Source organism: Lampris incognitus, chromosome 5 (genome assembly GCF_029633865.1).
Source record: "Lampris incognitus isolate fLamInc1 chromosome 5, fLamInc1.hap2, whole genome shotgun sequence".
Lineage (NCBI taxonomy): Eukaryota > Metazoa > Chordata > Actinopteri > Lampriformes > Lampridae > Lampris > Lampris incognitus.
In genome coordinates, this window is record NC_079215.1 from 17,778,688 (window position 1) to 17,802,094 (window position 23,407).

The following is a 23,407-nucleotide window of genomic DNA, read 5'->3' on the forward strand; positions in this document are numbered from 1 at the left end:
CGGCTAACTTCACACACTGGGAATTAGAAAAATCTGACGGTGCTCTGAAGATTGCGTGTGTGGAAAATGACTCAAGACAGACAAAAGACACCGTATTTTACACACAGCAGGCACGTTGACAAAACCACTGACTGGAACAGCTCAATCTGAATGTGCGTCTGCATTCATGTGTGTGAGCATGAAGGAAAGATAGAGAAAAAATTTTCTGTATGTGTGTTTACGTCGTATTTCTGTGTGTGTGTGTGTGTGTGTGTGTGTGTGTGTGTGTGTGTGTGTGTGTTCTTGCACTTCTAGCTTTGTGAGGACCAATTTGAGTTTTTAACCATCAGAGCTAGGGCATTTTTGCAAAGTGAGGACATTTTGGCCAGTCCTCACTTCTTTAAGGGTCTATTTTGGGGTTAGGACTTGAGTTTAGAGTTAGGGTTCGAATTAGGATTAGGTTAAGGTTAAGGTTAGGCATGTAGTTCTGACGGTTAGGGTTAGGGTTAAAGGTTAGGGAATGAATGTAGTCAGTGAGGGCTCCTCACAAAGATACAAGTACAAGAATGTGTGTGTGTGCGTGCGTGCGTGTGTGTGTGTGTGTGTGTGTGTGTGTGTGTGTGTGTGTGTGTGTGTGTGTGTGTGTGTGTGTGTGTGTGTCCTTGTTTTTCGGTCCAGAAAACAAAACAAAAAAAAAAAACAGAAAACACCAACTGTGTGGGGACATTTTATGGGTCCCCAAGAGGAAAAGGGTCTATTTTAGGGTTAGGACTTGGGTTTAGGGTTGAGGTTAAAATTAGGGTTAGGTTAAGGTTAAGGTAAGGGTTAAGGTTAGGCATGTAGTTATGATGGTTAAGGTTAGGGTTAATGACTAGGGAATGAATGTAGTCAGTGAGGGGTCCCCACAAGTATAGGGTGACGTGTGTGTGCGTGTGTGTGTGTGTGTGTGTGTGTGTGTGTGTGTGTAGCACGCAGGTACATTTAAGCATCATAGAAAACAACAATGGAAATCATTTTCTGGTTGCGTGTTTGATGCTATGACTTTTTCAGCTTTTGGGGACCAACACAGATGAAACCAAATATGGCGCTAAATGTGTTTCATCAAACCATGAGCTTGCCTTAAATTCCATGCAGCGTCCTACATTGCAATCACATTTCAGTTGCACTGGATGACCAGTGATTCGAGCTGGTGTTGTCTATATTGGCCTGCCAAGAAAAAAGAAAACCCCATATAAAGAAACAGATGAAATGTGGGATGTAAAATATGCTAAACATGCTATGATGAAATGTGAAGAAACAGTTTGCAAAAGGATGAATATATCATACAATATGAAGACAGGGGTGAGCTTGAGCTTTATGTGAGCAACTGGGCTTTGGGTTGCAATTGAGAGCACCGAATCTCGGTTTCTCTCACTCGCTTCCTCTTTCTATCTCTCCTTACAGCAGCCTGCTCCCTTCTTCCCGGTCTATGTGGCTCCAGTATCGTTTAATGTTCACCATTAACAGCTCCTAATGCGGCCCCTGAAAGTGCATGCAACAGCAATGGGCCTGAGTAGGCGAAAGCCAAACAGCGCGCTCCGTTTCCTCCCCAATGGGATGGCAGGTCGATATACTGTGGATGTAATCAGTTCTCTTAATTCCATCACAGTTAATGGACCCTGCACTACTGTGCTGCTCATCCAAAGTTCTGCGCCGCAGCAAATAAAGTAAGAACGAGTTTCTGTAAAGATTTAATGAACCTGTTAACTTTTTTTTCTTCTATCAGTTGGTAAAACAGAGCAACACACAACTCGCTCTCTCTCTTTCTTTCTCAGGCACGCGCCCACACACACATAGGAGCCATCAGACTGGGCCGTCATAGCAGACGTAGTGAATCGAATGTAAAGGCTCTGGCACAACTGGTGAGAAAATTCCTTTCATTGCTGTTGTAAGTTCCCTTGAATGGGTCAGCTGTTTTTGTTCAGTTATATGTTGTTGTTTTTTTAAATCACATGTAAAATCATTACTAGAAACACAACAATGATGTGTTCTGCAGCAGTTTGGTGTTTTGCAGGGCGAGTATGCAAACTGCAGCGTTTTAAAATAGGAGACATCACTTCAAATTTCACTTTCTCTAATTCAGACACACAGTTATATATTCAAACATTCAGGTTACACGCTCTCGTCCTTGTCTGTTGCCTCTTTCATTCTGGCATACTGAATAAAAACTCCATTGAGAATTCTGTGGGGGGAAAAAAATAAAATTTGTCACATGGTTTCTACTTCGACATCAACTCCAATTCTATCAGTCCAGCCTGTCCAGGATCAAACCAAACGTTTGAGAGGATTTGAAGCTTCAGAGCTTCGACCCGTGATGCAAATGAATTACAGCTAGAAGAAGAGATGTGAAACGAAGCGGTGGGCTGGTGTGATGGATCAATGCTGCCATCCTCTGGAGAGATGGTACACACTTATCATAACTACGATCACAGCTCCGCCGTTAAACACTGGCCACAATACTGCACATTGGCTGCTGTTTTTAAGTATATTTTTATTTTTTTTATTACGGTTGTCACTTTTTATCTAATCTTAAATGACTCAAAAGATAAACATTGCAGCAAATGAAAGCTGAAACCAACACTCGGTGAAAAAAAAAGGCTCTCATGAACAAGCCATTTTACTACATTTGCATTGTAAATTGATTTCCTTAATTGGGCCGTGCACGACAAATTTGCCTCTTATGGCATTGCTTGTATGATGTGAAGGAATTGAAATAAGCCCATCCAATATAACAACATCCCTTACCGTATGTTCCGGTGGGCCCAGTGACCCATAATAAGATTGAAATAGAATATTTTCAGTTATTACCTGTAATAATGACAACTTGGTGATGGTATGACAGAAGGGTACCCGCAAGAGTTAAAGGGAAGGTTTACAAGATGGTACTGAGACCAGCTATGTTATATGGTTTGGAGACAGTGGCACTGACGAAAAGACAGGAGGCGGAGCTGGAGGTGGCAGAGTTGAAGATGCTAAATTTTTCATTGGGAGTGATGAAGAAGGACAGGATTAGGAATGATTATGTTAGAGGGACAGCTCAGGTTGGACGGTTTGGAGACAAAGCAAGAGAGGCAAGATTGAGATGGCTTGGACATGTGTGGAGGAGAGATGCTGAGTATATTGGGAGAAGGATGCTGAATATGGAGCTGCCAGGGAAGAGGAGAAGAGGAAGGCCAAAGAGGAGGTTTATGGATGTGGTGAGGGAGGACATGCAGGTGGCTGGTGTGACAGAGGAAGATGCAGAGGACAGGAAGAGATGGAAACGGATGATCCGCTGTGGCGACCCCTAACGGGAACAGCTGGAAGTAGTAGTAGTAGTAGCAGTAGCAGTAGTAGTAGTAGTAGGTGATGGTATTGACAGACATTAATTGCTGTTTTATCAACTAGTTCATGACAACTGAAAATATTTGCTTTATCGGAAATGTGTATCATCCACTGAAAGATACCTCAGAAAGATATTTTCGTCAGTTTCTCTCCAGCACCAGGACAGCAGGTAATAATGTGACACGGACATTTATTTCTATGTCAGAGGAGAGGAGGTGGTAGTGGAGAAGTGGAAGAGACTTTCTTGGGGCAATGGGACGCACCTTAAGACCACATAAATTCGGGTACATTGTCATGACTTACTTAAATAATATAATAATACTTAATACTTAAATAAAACCTACTTGACTTGATGGCATCGGAACAGCCTCCTGGTGAGAAGGTCGTGTCCGCGGATTATAATCTTGACCAGGTGCTGATAGAGGTTGTAGAGGAGTTAAATCAAGTCTTTTTAGGGGATGTAGTATGTTGACAACGGTGCCAAATGCACCAGACGAGTGATGGTGTATTTCTGTCTTGTATAGGGTACCCAGATAACTTTTTTTCCACTTTAACATATCATTAAATGAATGTTGTTGCAGAGTGTGATGGCTATGGGAGAGAGACAAAATTCAGATCAGTTCCCTACAAGCCTTGGTTTAGGTGTGTATTCTGCCTATCACTGGGCACCAAGCCTCCTGGGAAATATATAGGGATTACTTTATGGCACACATATACACCGATCAGCCAAAACATTAAAACCACTGACAGGTAAGTGAATAACATTGATTATCTCATTACAATGGCTCCTGTCAAGGGGATATATTAGGCAGCGAGTGGACAGCCAGTTGGAAGCAGGAAAAATGGGCAAGCATAACAATCTGAGTGACTTTGACAAGGGCCAAATTATGATGGCTAGACGACTGGGTCAGAGCATCTCCAAAACGGCAAGTCTTATGGGGTGTTCCCAGTATGCAGTGGTCAGTGCCTACCAAAATTGGTCCAAGGAAGGACAACTAGTGAACCGGTGACAGGGTCATGGGTGCCTAAGGCTCACTGATGCGGGTGGGGAGCGAAGGCTAGCCCGTCTGGTCCAATCCCACAGAAGAGCTACTGTAGTTCAAATTGCTGAAAAAGTTAATGCTGGCTATGATAGACAGGTGTCAGAGCACAGTTCATCACAGCGTGCTGGGTATTGGACTGTGTAGCCACAGACTGGTCAGTGTCCATGATGACCCCTGTCCACTGCTGAAAGTGCCTACAATGGGCACATGAGTGTCAGAACTGGACCATGGAGCAGTGGGAGAAGGTGGCCTGGTTTGATGAATCACATCTTCTTTTACATCATGTGGACGGCTGGGTGCGTGTGCATTGTTTACCTGTAGAAGAGATGGCACCAGGATGCGCTCTGAGATGAAGGCAAGCCAGTGGTTCTGCTGGGGAACCCTGGGTCCTGGCATTCAAGTGGATGTTACTTTGACATGTACCGCCTACCTAAACATTGTTGCAGACCAGGTACACCCCTTCATGGCAACGGTATTCAGTGGCCTCTTTCAGCAGGATAATGCGCCTTTCCACACTGCAAAAATTGTTCAGGAATGGTTTGAGGAAAATGACAAAGAGTTCAAGGTGTTGCCTTGGCCTGCAAATTCCCCAGATCTCAATCCGATCGAGCATCTGTGGGATGTGCTGGAAAAACAAGTCTGATCCATGGAGGCCCCACCTTACAACTTACAGGACTTAAAGGATCTGCTGCTAATATCTTGGTGCCAGACACCAGAGGACATCTTCAGAGGTCTTGTGGAGTCCATGCCTCTACGGGTCAGAGCTGTTTTGATGGCACAAGGGGACTTACACAATATTAGGCAAGTGGTTTTGATGTTTTGGCTGATTGGTGTAAGTATGGCAGTTTTACTTTACCTTGTCTGTGACGAGATCTCTTCTTCTTCTGTGATAGTTTTTTGAGTTACGGCTTCTTTTTGATAAAGAGCCCCAGTTGCCTTTGCGTCAGTGATATTAAAGAGTGTGCCGAAATCCAAAAAGTTACCTGGTGCCACTTTAATCTCCAAGTCCTGAGAATAAAATCAGAGTTCTGAGATCAAAAACCAAAATTCTGATTTTATTCTCAGAACTCTTGAGATTCTAAATCTTCCTCTTAATTCAGTACATATAGTAATTGTTGCACTGTTATTGTGGCTAGTTTATAATGTATAACCTAATTTCCATGACATCCAGCACACATGGGCTTTAATAACATCCCCAAGACGGTAAAACGAATTCCTGTATAGATACCAGTCAAATGAAGTAATATTGCTTCAAATCAAATGAACGGCTGGTAGTGGAGGAGCTTTGGTGCCATAGATAGATATATATTTATTATTGCCATGCAACAATGTTAGTGGTAATTGCTTTGGTACAGCTTGGTAGCTCAGTTCCAGTGCAAAAAGAAAGAGAAAAAGAAAAACAAGCATATGGGCACCATAAACCATTACAACACACACACAAAAAGGAAACGCATGAATGTGAGAATATGTACAGTGAATATATATATGATATGTACAGTTCAGTTCCCCAGCATATCAAGTAGCCCAACAGGCAGAGAGTATAATGATGGCTGTACCAGTGAAACCAGTCCAGTCTGAGTTCAGCCCAGTGCATTCAGGTCAGTATATGGGGTCTAAAAGCAAGGGATGTCTAGCGTTGTGACTGCCATCGGGAACAAGCTGTTTTTGAATCGAGTGGTTTTGGCTAGTATGGACCTGTAGTGCCTTCCAGAGGGGAGAAACAGGGAGAGGAGGTGGGCTGGGTGGGAGGGGTCACTGGTTTTTTGCTGTCTGGTTAAAGGTGCACTTTATATATAGTTAGTTGACTTGGGGGAAGGTCCCAACCAATTATGTTGCAGGCTTTAGTGACAAGCCGCTCCAGTTTCCTCTTGGTGTGACTGTCTGAGCTCCCATACTCTGATTCTGGATGGAGCTTTTCAATATCACATTTTCAAAAGGAAATTCCAATATCTTTGATGGCTAAATATTTCCACAGTAATATTAGTATTACTTCCATTTAATGTTGGGGTGGACTGGCTCTGATCGGAACAAAAAAGAGGCTGCTTAGGACACAAGGCTATGACATAGAATAGATCCTCAGGAAGGACATTTCCAATGGCAGTTCATGTTACACAAATCACAGCAGAAAGAAACTTTAAACATGGCTATCTTTAACACCACACAGAACTAAAATGAATGAAAAAAGAATGAAAGCATGAATGAAAGCCACTTTATTTGACATTGTATTCTTACAATGGAATTTGTTCTCTGCATTTAACCCATCCTATTGTATAGGAGCAGTGGCCAGCTGCAGCTTCAGCAGCCGGGACCAACTCCAGTTCTTCTTTCCATTGTCTTGCTCAGGGGCACAGACAGGAGTATGAACCCTAACATGCATGCATTTTTGATGGTGGGAGGAAACCGGAGCACCCGGAGGAAACCCACGCAGACATGGGGAGAACATGTAAACTCCACATAGAAAGGACCTGGGATGGCCTGAGGTTCGAACCCAGGACCTTCTTGCTGTGAGGCAACAGTGCGAACCACTGGGCCATCCTGCCCATAAAAAAAGCAACAACCCCCCCCCCCAAAAAACAGAGAATAAACCCACCGGATAAACACAACATATAATGCATAACGATCATGACTTTCGGTCACAACACATTCATACAGCACCACAGGATAGACAAGGTGAAGTGACGGGGCAGTGGATGACCCGGGTTAAGAGCTACTGAAGCTGGTTTGTGTGTTGTAGTTGTGACGGAAATCAAACCTATAAATCAGTTTCTTTACACATGCTGCCTCGGTGGTGTGCAACTGTAGAAATCTGTTAATAAATTCAGCCATTCACCAGATAAACACATTGCTGACCTTTGACCTCAGTTTTTCTGATAATGCTGGAAACGGCATTAGAGAAATATCCACAATGCAACAATTTTCTTTGGACCAACGTTTTACAAACGTAGGTAAACCTTAAATTGATTCGCCTTTTTTGTGGTCCAGTTTTCAGGGACACTCACTTTGATCGGTTTTGTTCAGAAAATACCATATTCTGTTATTCTAACATTTCAGTGCTCACATCGACCTAAAGTGGGGTTTTTTTCTTCTACCTTGTGACTAACCTGGCAAGAATCGAGCTTCAAAGTGTATAAATTGCAGCCCCTTAAAAGTTCAACGTGTCAATTTTCAAGTAATTTGGAAAGCATTTTTTAAATAAATCCAGTGCGTTTAAAGTTCCTCCACCAGCACATTATGTCGTCAGTCCAGCCTGTCAAACGAATGTGACGCCTCTACTGCTTCAAGATGGCTGCCTGTTACTTTCCCCACAATGCAAAGCGGTCACAGCAACAGCTGCCCGTCACCAATTTAGAAGGAACAACGCAAAACCAGGTCCACTTTGACTTCAATTCAAACATTTTGAGCGTCAAAACAAGATTTATTCAAGGCATTTCCTTTAAAAACCCCACTCAGTCATTGGCACTTGCAATCAAATACTAAAAAATTTATTTACAGATATCTTGTATAAATTAAAAGAAAGTTTCACTATGCCATAAGAAAAAAAAAAGTCAAGTATTCAACCACAACCGAACATTTCTTGGGATGCGTAGGTCATATAGAGAAAGCCATCTTCGTCTTTGTGGTCCTTGTAGACTTGAGCCATGGTGAGGGACATGCTGGCCAGGCCGCTGTTGTTAACGAGCAGGTAGAAAGCTTGGGTTGGCAATAGAGACATGCGATTTCTGTTGTTAGGCAGACAAGAATGATAGTCAAACAGGGCAACACAACAGCTGATAGAGGACAACGACAGACACTGATCGCAAACACCATTCTGGTCATGAGTTCAGCGGGATTTTCACATGCAGCTCGAGTGGCTGAAAGCCAATTAGGGAGTTCACATGTCTGAGTGTTATGAGACCAAGCAGCAATGTAGGCTCATTCTAACAAATAAAAAACAATCATTTTAACCATTAATCTACTTATAAACATACCTTGTGAAAAGAACACCGAAATAATTTCAACCATTAATCTGACTTAGAAACATACCTTATAATGGTGACGAATTGAGTCATGGTCAGCTCTTGTGGGACTAAAAACTTGGTCTTATCCAGAGGCGGTAGGTACTTTTCACGTTGATAGCGTTCAATTATGACCTTGTCGGATGTATGGGAAGAAAGGTGGAGATAGTAAATCATGACAAAAGTAACAAACATTCAAAGAAAAATTTAAAAAAAATGACGTTTTCAAAATCACAACGTATACTCTTACCGGGACTTTGTTGGGAAATTTCGCCCGAATTCCCGCGACCTCTTGTTTTCTGGTTGCTGTGGGGGGGAAAAGGAAAACAAATAAATCAAATTAAGACCGGATTTCTGATGGAGGCCGTCAACGACGGCTGACGCGCGCGCGTACGTTTGTATGTATGTATGCATAGTCCATTAATAGTTACCAAAACTTTTCCTTTGCTTGAAGGGTTTTTGGAGTTGAGGCTTGTCAAACGGAGGCATGCTGGAGGAGGAGGAGGACAAACAAAACAGACTAAACTACTGTGACTAGTTCTACTCCTCCAAATCCAGCGGTGCGCCCTGGAGGATAGCGTCGTACTTGTGGGCTGGCGGCATACCGGCTGTCAGATAATAAATAGATGGGCGGGTGTGACGTATCACCTGATTACCACATGGCGCGCGTCCGTTCGCTCCGCACGTCCAATGAATGGCCCCACGTTAAATTAATGCAAAGGAAGGGCCGCTTTCGTCCGTCTCATTTCCTTTTTCTTTTTGACTCCTCTTTTTGATTCTTTATAAGGCTGTGATAAACTTTCGATAATGGCAGCGTTATTTACAGGTTTCTCATACTGTCCTCTAGTAGCTTTTTTCACAGGTCTTTTTGAGCTAATGATGAGACTGGAAAATCAGCAAAGAAGAGGCTCGATCAAGAATATACTTTGGCGAGAAAAGAGGTAAAAGTTAATAAATTCATGAACTTGTGGATGCAACATATTTGTGATATATATTTAAATATATATATATATACACAGACACACACACGCATATATATATATATATATATATATATATATATATATATATATATATATATATATATATGTGTGTGTGTGTGTGTGTGTGTGTGTGTATGTGTACAGAGAGAGAGAGATCGTTACTACAACTGTTTGGTTCCATTGCCTAGACGTCTGTATACAAAGCTTGTTACGGTGCCGTGAGTGCATCAAGCACAATTTCTAGTGCGTGCTACCCCAGTCACGCGTGCCACAACTGGGTCCTCAAACCCAAGCTACGTTCGAGCCATCCTCTACACATCGATCCACGCAGGCAATTGACACCTAAACTCTGGCAGCATTAATGCCGTGCCCGTTGACTTTCACGGGGAGTGAATGGTGATATAAATGCGCGCTGAACCGCACAGTGCTGCGCCTCCCGTCCTCTCGCTTCCATTCCGGAGGTGTCTGCAGGCCGACCGACACTTTACATTTGTGTACAATAACATGCAACACTTGAACCTGAAATTCCACGGAGCGTAGTAATACGTCGACACAACGTGAACTCGCCTCCCATTGGACAAAGTCCCCGTCACTCACCAGAAGCAGCCACTGCTGCGGCGGAAAGCTCGTGGCCGTGGGCGGGAGCTCGGCGCTGACGTCATCAGCTGACAGCTGGTTCAGACATGAGTTCTCTTGCCCAGCGAAGCAGGCGGTACACGGTCTATTTCCCGTGCGTGTAGTGTCGCTGAAGCGGTGGGGGGTACTGTTATTCCTATTGCTCTCAGTCTACAACACCGTCGTGCCCAAGTCGAGCCGACCGGAGTCGGGCGCGTTGGCTTGGCCATGGACGAGCAGGCGGGCCCCGGTGTGTTTTTCAACAATAACAGCAACTCGGGTTTGCCAGGCGCTAGCAAAGTGTCCCAGCCAGGCGACGCTGGTGGCGGACAGGCGGCGAGAGCCCAGTACAGTATTCCGGGGATTTTACACTTTCTACAACACGAGTGGGCCCGTTTCGAGGTGGAGAGGACGCAATGGGAGGTGGAGCGAGCCGAGCTTCAGGTAAACAATCCGGTTCACCTGTTCTGAAGATTTCTGCCACCTTACCCAACATTTTTCCCACGGTTGCGTATATGTACGGTAACTGCAACCGCAACCGCAGCCTGAAACCCTAACCCTAACGCATAGCTTCACAGGGTAGCTAGCCAGTTATCACCCATAGGTTTTCATTGAACCTGCAATATAGCTTCCGTCGCTAGGCGTCGGCGAGTCGGTTAGTGCAGATTCGCTGAGAATGACTGGCAGTCTATTTGGCTAAAGCTAGCGTTGTTTATTACAAAGAAATAAAGCACCCCTACATACACTTCGGTCATCGTTAGAATTAAACCTGGACTGTAATTCAATATTCTTGTTTGTTGTCTTTCAATAGTATTGTACCGGGATGCAATTCGCGTATTGTGCATTAGGCGCACGCACACGCACACGCACACGCACATACACACTTGTTGCCCGTACATGTGTTTGAAATACAATACAACTCTTGCCAATGCAAGAGTTTGAAATAATATTCTTGGCACTGTAGTGCTGGATGACACGGATAAGGTTATCGCAATAATCACAGGGAATTTTACACAATATCGATATATAAATATATATCACGATTTCTGTTCACCTATGTAAAAATGCCATGTTTAAGAATCTAGTTGAGGTTCACCACATTGAACTGTTTGGTAACGTTAACTATAATAAACTAAAAGTAGTTTTCAAATAATACTCTTTTCAAATATTTCAGACCTCATTTTGTGAGAAATGTTACTGTATAGTCTATTGGGTGCTGTGTTGGGAAACATTAGCCCAAGCAGCCTCATGTTTAATGTATTGATGGTCACCAGCATATATATTGTGCTTGCATCTTCATATTGCCTTTGCTGTAGTCTTGTGAATCGATTTGAGTTCCCTGTGTCTCTCTCATAGGCGCTCTCCATAGCCCAGCTCTTGACTTCCATATTGCTCAAGTAATGGCTTACATATGTGAGATGGCAATGCATCCATAAATGCAGCTCCCTCCTATGAAGTGAATCACTTCCTCTAAGGCAGAATTAATGATGCAAGGTTGTATGTGGCATTTGTGCACCATTTACCGTTGACAAACCCTAGAACCAATCAGCATCCACCTTCCTATGGACATCTGGGATTTAGGAGAGGGTGTTAAAAGGAAGAGTTGAAGTGGACATCTCTATAGTAGACATAAACTGAAAACCCGGCCATGATTTTTGAATTTTAATCTTAATTTTTAGCAGTGAGCTCTTTTTGGAACTGGACTGTATAGCACGAAAACCTTGGTTGTTCTGCTTTGTCCTTTGAATACATAGAAGTCAGTGACTGAGTGCTCTCAGACAGACTGAGTGTAAGTTATTAGTCTATGGCCAGTGTGAGGGTGGAAAAGGTTGGACATGATGTCACGTCGCTACACAGGTTCTTCCTCTGTGGTGTTCATCTGGAGGAAACAGGAAGAGGAAACAGCCACACTAACAAGTGGTGTAAGAGGAAAGCTAAAACAGAAGAAGGTGAAGGCCCCTGTTCGTTCATTAGGCTAGTATCTCAAAAAAATCTAGGGAGGCTGGTTTTATTGGTAACCTGGAGGGAGTTGCATCGGTCACTTTTAAAGCGTTGACTAACTTTGTGTGTAATGTCACGACCAAGTTCTTAGTTGCAACAAGTTAGTTTTAGTTTGTGATTTACTGTTTTGGATTGCATGGCTCTTAACATAAGAAGTGTGGCCAGTATAGTCTTGCTAATATATAAATCGGTTACTAAGTAACAACCACAGCAGATGCCCAATCAGAACTGCAGAAATACACCATAGATTCACAAGCTACTTCAAAATGTGAGTGTCTGTATCTAAATCATGAGTTGCTCATGCCTGAACCAATACCAGGCATACATGGCCACATTTTCAAAAATGTTTAGCGGATTTAGTTTGTGTGAAAACCTGTTGACAACAAACGTTTTCTCCGCTATTGTTATTCCTACCAAGTGCTCAAGTTGAGGCTCGTCTTGATGGTGTTGTTGCTGTATTGTTGGCAAGCCTACATGCAGCAAGGCAAAATTGGTAAGATGCTAACTTGGAATCATTGTACTTGCTAATTGGTAGGCGTAAATATTTTGTAACAGCTAAGCTCTGTGTAAGAACAAGTAAACGTGGTGGAGCCTGTTTGATTTAGTAACATGTAAGCTGAATCTTGATATGGTAAACGTGTGTCTAACTACGAAGAGATTCTACATGAGCACTGCCAGTGCAATTAACTGGCCATTGACAGATTACCATGGGGCACACATGTAATCATTCCAGCTGACAAAGTAGTTCTAACAAGACACTGACAGTCAGGGTTATAGCCCCTAACTCTGACCATGGTAATAAAACCCCTAACTTGGGGACTTTTGTTCCTCTTGGCCCACCCATATTGAAGATTTATCTGCTCATGTGTGCACGCTAGTTGGGAGAAAACCATCCACCCAAAGGGCACATGTATATCCATGCGTTAATAGAACAAAATCATTACAAATGGAGTTTATTTTATGGTTGTTTTCTTTTCTTTTTGCATTTCAGTGTTTAGCTATTCTTGAAATATCTACATTAATGCTGGTTACCTCCGGTCAATTGCATCCAAACAGGAAACCCCATTCCATCAGCCTTTTTAGCCTGGGGGGGGGGGGTACTGTATAATGACATTGGGGTGAAGTCATGCATGGGCTTTGTGAGCTGACTGTGGAGTGCCTCTGGTCTAAGACCTCCTCTTAATCTCCTTCACTGTCTGGTCCCGGCTATAAATACAGTGTTTTGAGGGCAAACATGAGTGGATGCACATTTATAATTATAAAGATAAATGTCTTGTATTGCCAACGAGAAGGGTAATGCACTCCTTAGTTTCCGTTTTAGCTTTATGTTATATAGTCATTTTAGGGTCACTGGAACCTTTTTAAAACATGACAAAGGGCAGTTTGTTGAACAATATTTGAATGAATTTCCGGACCCTAGACAGTAACCAGTGTCTTAAGCATTTCTTATTTGGGCAGGAATCGGACTTATTCTGTGCTGATTTGATAAATAATTATAAAAGGAAAAAACAGAAACATCTGGAAATGAGATAAGCCCCGAAATTTCTCTCTGAGTGTCAGCCCTCTTTTTTTTATAACTTGTTCAGCCAGTTCAGCCTGTTCTGTCCTTTATGCAGGCATTCAGCTCATCTTTCCAGAACACTACTCTTCATTCAGTCCCTTGGTATTGAACAGACAGCCCCTAGTATCACTCCAAATGTGGCTGACAATTTTGTCAGAGGAATATTTTGCCTGTTTCCACTTATTAAAGGATGGCTTCACTTACACTACCCTATAACACAGCATAAACACTGATAAATTGCCATCATCTTTTAAAATAGGCATCACGGCATCTTAAAACTTTTCCTTATTTACAGCTTTGTTCTTCTTTGAATAAAGTACAGCAAAAAAAATCACCTTAACTCTTAACCTGAAAATACACTGCCGCAGAAGGGAGAGTCAAATTACTCACATCACGTGCCATCTATATAGCACACAGAAAATGACAGCCAACATGCGGCAGATATGAAAAGTGGTCTTTGTAGCCCTGCTCTAACACCTTTTTCCCAAAGAAAATTAGTCTGTCAGAGCGCCGTCAATGCAGGAGAATAGACCACATTGTTCTTAGTGGTTGCGGCCCATCAAGTAGACGTGCATCAACTCAAGGCTAGATGCCTGGTGTGGGGGTTTTGTGTCAAAATGAGTAAAGGTGTCCGTCTTGACATGTGTCAGTCAGTGCTGTTGTGCTTTGGCCAGTGGATGTGCACAGTTCTGTAAGTGCAAGCGTAAATGAAGAGGCATATATCTTTTAATACTTGGAAACAGATCATATATTCTGTTGGCCATATTTTCCTCTCTACCAGGTTTCTCTCCTCAGCCTTCGTGTTCTTTTCCCCCCAGTAGGAGTTTGTATTTACATTGGTCTTTATATATATATACACTACCATTCAAAAGTTTGGGATCACCCAAACAATTTTGTGTTTTCCATGAAAAGTCACACTTATTCACCACCATATGTTGTGAAATGAATAGAAAATAGAGTCAAGACATTGACAAGGTTAGAAATAATGATTTGTATTTGAAATAAGATTTTTTTTACATCAAACTTTGCTTTCGTCAAAGAATCCTCCATTTGCAGCAATTACAGCATTGCAGACCTTTGGCATTCTAGCTGTTAATTTGTTGAGGTAATCTGGAGAAATTGCACCCCACGCTTCCAGAAGCAGCTCCCACAAGTTGGATTGGTTGGATGGGCACTTCTTTGAGCAGATTGAGTTTCTGGAGCATCACATTTGTGGGGTCAATTAAACGCTCAAAATGGCCAGAAAAAGAGAACTTTCATCTGAAACTCGACAGTCTATTCTTGTTCTTAGAAATGAAGGCTATTCCATGCGAGAAATTGCTAAGAAATTGAAGATTTCCTACACCGGTGTGTACTACTCCCTTCAGAGGACAGCACAAGCAGGCTCTAACAGGTACTATTTAATGAAGATGCCAGTTGGGGACCTGTGAGGCGTCTGTTTCTCAAACTAGAGACTCTAATGTACTTATCTTCTTGCTCAGTTGTGCAACGCGGCCTCCCACTTCTTTTTCTACTCTGGTTAGAGCCTGTTTGTGCTGTCCTCTGAAGGGAGTAGTACACACCGGTGTAGGAAATCTTCAATTTCTTAGCAATTTCTCGCATGGAATAGCCTTCATTTCTAAGAACAAGAATAGACTGTCGAGTTTCAGATGAAAGTTCTCTTTTTCTGGCCATTTTGAGCGTTTAATTGACCCCACAAATGTGATGCTCCAGAAACTCAATCTGCTCAAAGAAGTGCCCATCCAACCAATCCAACTTGTGGGAGCTGCTTCTGGAAGCGTGGGGTGCAATTTCTCCAGATTACCTCAACAAATTAACAGCTAGAATGCCAAAGGTCTGCAATGCTGTAATTGCTGCAAATGGAGGATTCTTTGACGAAAGCAAAGTTTGATGTAAAAAAAAATCTTATTTCAAATACAAATCATTATTTCTAACCTTGTCAATGTCTTGACTCTATTTTCTATTCATTTCACAACATATGGTGGTGAATAAGTGTGACTTTTCATGGAAAACACAAAATTGTTTGGGTGATCCCAAACTTTTGAACGGTAGTGTATATATATATATATATATATATATATATATAAACCCCCCCCCCCTTTCTCCCTAATTGAATTTGGCTAATTACCCGACTCTTCCAAACCGTCCCGGTTGCTGCCCCCCCCCCCCCGCCGATCCGGGGAGGGCTGCAGACTACCACATGCCTCCTCCGATATATGTGGAGTTGCCAGCCGCTTCTTTTCACCTGACAGTGAGAATACATTGGTCTTTTAAACTGGTCTGAAGGCTCAGCGGTGAGGCTCCTTTTGGATGCAGTGTCCTCAGGCGCTTCAGATTAAAGCCACTTTCAAACATACATTGCTGGAATAACTTTTCTGGCACTGCCGATGCTTTCCCCTGTTCACTCATGGTGTGACAATGCCTTCCCTCTCGTTAAACCTTGCTTTTGTAGGATGTCTTGTTTTATCATAGACTGCGTCATCTTTAATTATACCACACAGCTGACCACTGATCTCATCCTCAGTGTGGACTTAAAGTAGCTGTCTATTTCTTGGTCAGTCCAATTTCCAGAGATTATTAAATATACTCTGGCCTTAATTTGTTTACAAACAAATCACCCATTTAAGACAAATGCCTGCAATGAATAAGTCGTGGATGCATTCTTTGCTATTGGTTTGCTTACTTGCCAAGTGTCTTGGGTAAGATTCACATAAACCTTGCTTGCTTGAGCTTGCATGGAATCTTACGGCTTTGTGCAAACTGTCGTTGTTCTGAAAGTAAATGTAACTGGGTCTTGAGCTGACAAAAGTGCCAGTACAACTTTTCCAGATATCGACTCAGGCCCAGATTGACACATACCCCTGACATGGAAAATTGCCAAAAGATTTACTGCATGTGTGAAGGTGGTTTGAGAGAGGCTATATATGCTTTGCCAGTGCCTTGCAAAAGTATTCAACCCCCTTGACCAGTCATCACTCATTTCTGGATTATAAAAGATACTCACAAATCTCTCTGAACAATATTATTTTTGTGAACCCATAAGCTCTAACAGCATGTTCCCAAAGCCAACATAAGTTGTGTTTCACTTTTTGTAAATAAATTAAAAAGAGTACCCTTCTGCTGCAATAACAGCCATGATTCTCTTGGGGTAAGTATGTACAAGCTTTGCACATTCTTCTGGAGTAATTTTTTTTCCAGAGATATAGTTTATTTGAGCAGTTAGTTCGTGCATGTATACATATGATATCCAGTGCTCATTTTGCAAGTACACAACAAATGATAAACAAAAAACAAAACAAAACAAGAGTACTAAACAACAACAGATGCTTAATGCAAAATGGGTATTGAATATAACATTGTTGCATATTAATGGTACAAAACAGCTTAAGCGAATACCAAGATAAAATAAAAATGAAGTCCCTCCCCCACTCAATAGGTGATTAATAGTGAAATATATTAATTGTAGAATTGAATTAGCTAGTCGCACTAGCAAGGTAATGAATAAGGGGTAACCAGGGTTTTTCAAACAGTGAGGGTTTATCTTTTAACTACTACTACTTTTGGCTGCTCCCGTTAGGGGTCGCTACAGCGGATCATCCGTTTTCATTTCTTCCTCTCCTATGCCACACCAGTCACAAACCTCCTCTTTGGCCTTACTCTTTTCCTCTTCCCTGGCAGCTCCATATTCAACATCCTTCTCCCAATATACCCAGCATCTCTCCTCCACACATGTCCAAGCCATCTCAATCTTGCCTCTTGCTTTGTCTCCAAACCGTCCAACCTGAGCTGTCCCTCTAATATAATTGTTCCTGATCCTGTCCTTCATCACTCCCAATGAAAATCTTAGCATCTTCAACTCTGCCACCTCCAGCTCCGCCTCCTGTCTTTTCGTCAGTGCCACTGTCTCCAAACCATATAACATAGCTGGTCTTACAACCATCTTGCAAACCTTCCCTTTAACTCTTGCTGCTACCCTTCTGTCGCAAATCACTCCTGACACTCCACCCTGCCTGCACTCCCCGTTACTTTGGACAGTTGACCCCAAGTATTTAAATTCATATGCCTTCACCACCTCTACTCCTTGCATCCTCACCATTCCACTGTTCTCCCTCTCATTCACGCATTATCTTTATCATTATCAAATCACACAAGGTTTATCTGTTAAAACATGTCTCATTCTCTCCAGATGTAAAGTGTTTGACTGGTCACTGAGCCACATCTTAGTAGCAGGGACCCCTTTTTCTTTCCAAAACAAAAGAAGCAACCTCTTTGCTATAACAAGGCAATAAGAGAGAAAGTGTTGTTGAGAGGCAGTCAGATTGGTCTCCGTATCAGATCTTCCGAGAACGATTAAAAGAGGGTCCGGTTCTAACTGGTTGTTGATCATTTTAGACAGTATCTCAAATATTTCTGTCCTCAAGAGTAATTTTTGCCCATTCTTCTTGGCAGAATTTGTACAGGTCTTGCAGGTTGGTGGGATGGTACCTCTGGACTGCGATTTTCGGTCTGTGCCACAGATTTTCAGTGAGGTTGAGGTCCAGACTTTGACTTGGCCACTTCAAAACATTCACCTTTTAGTTGCTGAGCCATGCCATTGTTGCTTTAGCCTTGTGCTTAGAATCATTGTCCTGCTGGAAGGCGAACCTTCTCCCAAGCTTCAGTTTTATGGCAGACTGCAACAGGTTTTCTTCCAATATTTCCCTGTATTTAGCTCCTTCCATTCTTCTCTCAATTTGAACAAGATTCCCAGTGCCTGCAGATGAAAAGCAACCCCATAGCATTATGCTGCTGCTGCCATGCTTCACTGTAGGGAGGATGTTTTTTTTTTTTTTTTTAGGGCATGAGCAGTGTTAGGTTTGTGCCACACATAACGCTTTGAGTTTTGGCCAAAAAACTTAACTTTCACCTCATCTGACCACAAAACCTTTACCCATATCCTAACTTGGGCTGTCTCATACTTGGTAGCAAACTCCAAGCGTGCTTTTATATGCATAGTTTTAAGCAATGGCTTCTTTCTTGCCACCCTCCCACATGGGCCAGATTTATGGAGAGCCCATGATATGGTTGACTCATACACATTTACTCCAGTTTCAGCCACTGACCTCTGGAGCTCCGTCAAAATGATTGCAGGATCATCTGTGGGTTTCCTCACCAGCCCACATCTTGCTCGGACACTTAGCTTTGAGGGACGGCCTGCCCTACAAAGCATCTGGGTGGTGCGATACAGCTCCCGCTTTCTGACAATGGATCCAACAGTGTTCCGTGGGACATCCAAACACTTGGATATTGTTTTGTATCCCTTTCCCACCCTCTGCATTTTAATCACTTTGTCTCTTATTAAGTATTATGCTCCTTTGTCTTCATTTTCTGCTGGAGTTCACGCCCGGCTAGTAAACTTTACACAGAGTGCTTTTTTATACCCATAAACGAGACCGTTACTTTATTATCTTACAGGTGCAAACTAATTATGTCCAATTGTGTTAAATTGAGTTTGTTTTAGGAATAATTTGTCATTTGTGTAAACTTGGACCTTTCAGAGCACAAGGGGTTGAATACTTATGCAAGCACTATATTTTAGTTTTCTGGGGGTCTTTTTTAAAAATGTTTACCCCTTTTCCTCTACAATTGTACCCGTCCAATTACCCCACTCTTCTGAGCCGTCCCCGTCACTGCTCCACCCCCTCTGCCAATCCAGGGAGGGCTGCAGACTACCACATGTCTCCTCCGATACATATGGAGTCACCAGCCACTTCTTTTCACCTAACAGTGAGGAGTTTTGCCAGGGGGACGTAATGCATGGGATGATCATGCTATTCCCCCACAGTTCCCCCTCCCCCCTGAACAGGCACCCTGACCGACCGGAGGAGGTGCTAGTGCAGTGACAGGACACATACCCACATCCGGCTTCCCACCCGCAAACACAGCCAATTGTGTCTGTAGGGATGCCCGACCAAGCCAGAGGTAACACGGGGATTCGAGCCAGCGATCCCCATGTTAGTAGGCAACGGAATAGACCCCTACGCTACCTGGATGCCCTAGATTTTAGTTTTTAATTTATTAATAAAAAGTCAGTGAAACATAACTTAGTTTAGCTTTGGGAACATGCTGTTAGAGCTTATAGGTTCACAAAAATAATATTGTTCAGGAACAGATGTTTGAGTATGTTTTACAATCCAGAAATGAGTGATTACTGTCAACGGGGTTGAATACTTTTGCAAGGCACTGTATATAAGTGCTGGGTTTTTTTAACACTCCTGGAGACGGTGGGGTTAGTTAGCTTGCTTCGTAACCTGACAGGAATGCTGGCAGGGGAATTGAGCCTAAGACATCCAGTAGGAGAAAGGCCTCACTATCCACAGGGGTGTGCTGGGTTTGAACCCACACCATTACAAGTTAAACGGTATTCACCACATCCACCAGGGTGCCACAACATGCCTTTATTTTTTCAGTTTCACCAGTGAAAGTTTTTGCTGACTGTGTGTCCTCTGTTTCAGCACTGCCCAACCTCGCATTCATAAAGTTCCACACATTCCCACCTGGGAATGTGGTTGTTTAGGGAGAGGAGAACATTGCTTTTTCACTTCCCACACACAAAAACTCTCCTATCTCTGTTGGTCTGGTCTTTTGAATCCAGGTCTAGTCTGCACCACTTCCAGATGCACATGGTAAATGCTCTGTATGTTCAGAATGATTCCTACAATCTGAGTCATTCTTATCTCATGTCTTGTATTGTCTCCATGTTAAAGCATGTTACTTAACCCTTGCGGTAGCAAGCAAACTAATACAAGCAAAGCCTACATTCACATCCAGACTAGGTTGTGGTGTTTGGAGCATTAGAATAAAGTTCAGTATCTTACCATCAACTTTACTGCAACAGAAATGGGCCAAGGGCCAGAGGAAAAACATCCAGAAAATAAATTGAAAAAGTGTTCCTGTGACTCTAGAATGATCATATATGACGGATAAGTGCAAGGAAAGAAATAAAAGATTGAAATGTTAATTTTGTAATTAATCTTATGTATTAATTATTTAGCAAATTAAGAGAAGAGAATAGCAAGGTGACGTGTGTGAGAGGAGGACATGAACTATTCCAAGCATGACTCTTCAGCGCTTGTCAGAAGGCAAGCTTACTTGCAAGTGGCCTGAAAAATACCAGAAGTCATTTCACAGACAAATTTATAATTAATACAAACAAACAAACAAACAAAACTCAATTAATTTCTATGTACTGTAAACCCACAGAGGAGTCATCACTTCCAAATAACACAAATTACGATGGATGTGGGTGGTGGGGTTGTGGGGGGGGTTTAGTGCCTGTGGGAAACAGGTTGAACATCCTCAGTGATGCATGTAATTCTGATGTTCTTATCTTTCCGCTACCGTCTTCTTTAAGCTCATTTTCCTGGCTAATTAAATAATAATTTCCCGGGACAGATGTTGCTGTTTGCACCTCTGCTCAGCATATGTTTGTGTGTGTGTGTGTGTGTGTGTGTGTGTGTGTGTGTGTGTGTGTGTGTGTGTGTGTGTGTGTGTGTGTGTGTGTGTGTGTGTTCGTGTGTGTGTGTGTTTGTGCGTGCGTGTGTTTGTGTCCATATGGTTTATAAAATGGAGGATTATGTTTACCTGACTGCTTATGGAAACAGGGCACAGCTCAAGCTGTCATTGCACATCACATAGTTCACGTTCCATACTTCTGCTTCAACAGCATACCAGGCCGTGATTTAAAAACAGTGCAGTCCATTACATGCATGTCAAATAAAATGGTACTAAAATGGGGCGTTAAAGACATTTTATGATTATTTAGATGTTTAATTTGTATTTATTTGTAAAAATATACTGTAATGTGTAAATCTGTACAAATACACTGGTACAATTGGAGAGAAAAAGGGGGGAAATCCCTCCGCCCCCCCCCCCCCAAAAGCAATCGCTGCTGGTTGAGGTAAAATGCATGTGAATTCAGGGGGCAGCCGGGAATCCGCCGCAGCCGGGAAGCGAACCCGGGTCGCCCGCACGACTTCGCTAACCAGACACTTAAAGGGTCCAGCGGGCTAGCAAGTCTACGCACATCCGTGGTCGTTACACGCATCACAATGCATCACTTCTGGTGAGCCAGCGCAGGAATGCAGTGCGGGAGGCCAATATGTTTTTCCTAGGATGAATCTGGAAAGTTCCTGCCCTCAGGCGCTAGGATTGGCCAGATCTGCCTGTCAGCCAACTTTCCGGATTCATCCTAGGAAAAACATATTCCTGTGTGGGAGTGTCACCCTCAGATACCAGGTTTAAAATGACGGTATACTGCGAAATAGAGAGATTTACTTGGTGGTGATAGGCTTAATCATTATGTGAACTTGTTTGGCAAGAGTTTGAATGTCACGGATGTTCATTTATATGTAAAAGCCCTATGCTCTAGCTTTAAAATCAATAGGTATGGGGCATCCGGATAGCGTAGCGGTCTATTCCGTCGCCTACCAACACAGGGATTGCGGGATCGGATCCCCGTGTTACCCCCGGCTTGGTTGGGCGTCTCTACAGACACAATTGGCCATGTCTGTGGAAGCGAAGCATATACGTATGCATGTGTCCTGGTCGCTGCACTAGCGCCTCCTCTGGTCTGTCGGGGCGCCTGTTCGGGGGGGGAGGGGGAATAACATGATCCTCCCACGCGCTACGTCCCCCTGGCGAAATGCCTCACTGTCAAACAAAAGAAGCGGCTGGCGGCTCCACATGTATCGGAGGAGGCATGTGGTAGTCTGCAGCCCTCCCCGGATTGGCAGAGGGGGTGGAGCAGAGACCGGGATGGCTCGAAAGAGTGGGGTAATTGGCCGGATACAATTGGGGAGAAAAGGGGGGCCAAAAAAAATCCATAGGTATCAAATCACAGCACTGCCAGGATGAGGTGTCTCATTCCTGTTGTAGCTAGCTCAGCGATTGCCACTGTGAGAACAGTCGGTATGAAACATGTGGTGGATGGATGGATAGATGTTGATTTCATAGTTACACTTCCTCTAAAAAACAGCCCCACATCGGTTGCATCAGATAGGGCGATCCCTGTGGAAATCTATAATTAATTGAAGCAAACTTTTAAAGCACAGAGGTAGCTTATAGTCGGGCCTGCCGAGACCGACCAGACTGAATTAAATGATTATCCCTCGTAAAGACACAAGCTTGATCTAAATGCCCTCGGTTGCTTTGCGGCGCTGCCAATGTGAACAAAAAATTCCCTTAGTTTTTTTTTTAGCTGTTTGTCTTCTAAGGCAGGCCAAATGTTTGCTGATATGTTGGCAGTCTTAACAGATTGCTGCGGTCATAATTGTAGCCATAGCCATTTCTCATAAAGCATGATAAGGTGTTGTTTGTGGAAATGAACTGACTGATCCAGCGAGAGGGTTTGTTTTGGTAGTGATCTTTATGAAACGGCACACAACAAAAGTTTGAGCAGGTCCAGCGGTGTCGTTTTGTCTGCTAGGACATCAAAACCATATTGTGTGTGTGTGTGTGTGTGTGTATTTGTGTGTGTGTGTTTTTCAAGATTCAAGGGTTTTATTTGTCACGTACACACAAGTACAAGTCCCGAGTGCAGTGAAATGAAAAAAGGCACAAACTCCGAGATGTGCAAAACAACAAAATTAGAACAGGTACACACGCATTCCAATTTGCTCTGTGTGTGTGTGTGTGTGTGTGTGTGTGTGTGTGTGTGTGTGTGTGTGTGTGAGAGAGAGAGAGAGAGAGAGAGAGAGAGAGAGAGAGAGAGAGAGAGAGAGAGAGAGAGAGAGAGAGAGAGAGAGAGAGAGAGAGAGAGAGAGAGAGAGAGAGAGAGAGAGAGAGAGAGAGAGAGAGAGAGAGAGAGAGACACTTACTGACAGTGAT

The 23,407-nt window shown here is 43.0% G+C and overlaps 2 protein-coding genes across 2 annotated transcripts in view; one reads left to right on the forward strand and one right to left on the reverse strand.

Annotated features, from left to right (window-relative positions):
- Positions 1-6,583: 6,583 nt before the first annotated feature.
- Positions 6,584-8,957, reverse strand: map1lc3c (microtubule-associated protein 1 light chain 3 gamma). Its single transcript, XM_056280329.1, has 4 exons — positions 8,812-8,957; positions 8,631-8,686; positions 8,409-8,515; positions 6,584-8,104 (listed from the first exon to the last, which is right to left on the reverse strand). Exons 1-4 carry the CDS (start codon positions 8,867-8,869, stop codon positions 7,939-7,941), a joined length of 387 nt encoding a protein of 128 aa, XP_056136304.1. The 5' UTR covers positions 8,870-8,957; the 3' UTR covers positions 6,584-7,938.
- A 1,097-nt stretch (positions 8,958-10,054) lies between these two features.
- Positions 10,055-23,407, forward strand: part of strn (striatin, calmodulin binding protein) — a 97,728-nt gene continuing 84,375 nt past the window's right edge. Inside the window, exon 1 of the mRNA XM_056279708.1 lies at positions 10,055-10,422. Within this exon, the coding sequence (XP_056135683.1) occupies positions 10,207-10,422 (216 nt within the window). The 5' untranslated portion in view covers positions 10,055-10,206. The remainder of the gene's footprint in view (positions 10,423-23,407) is intronic.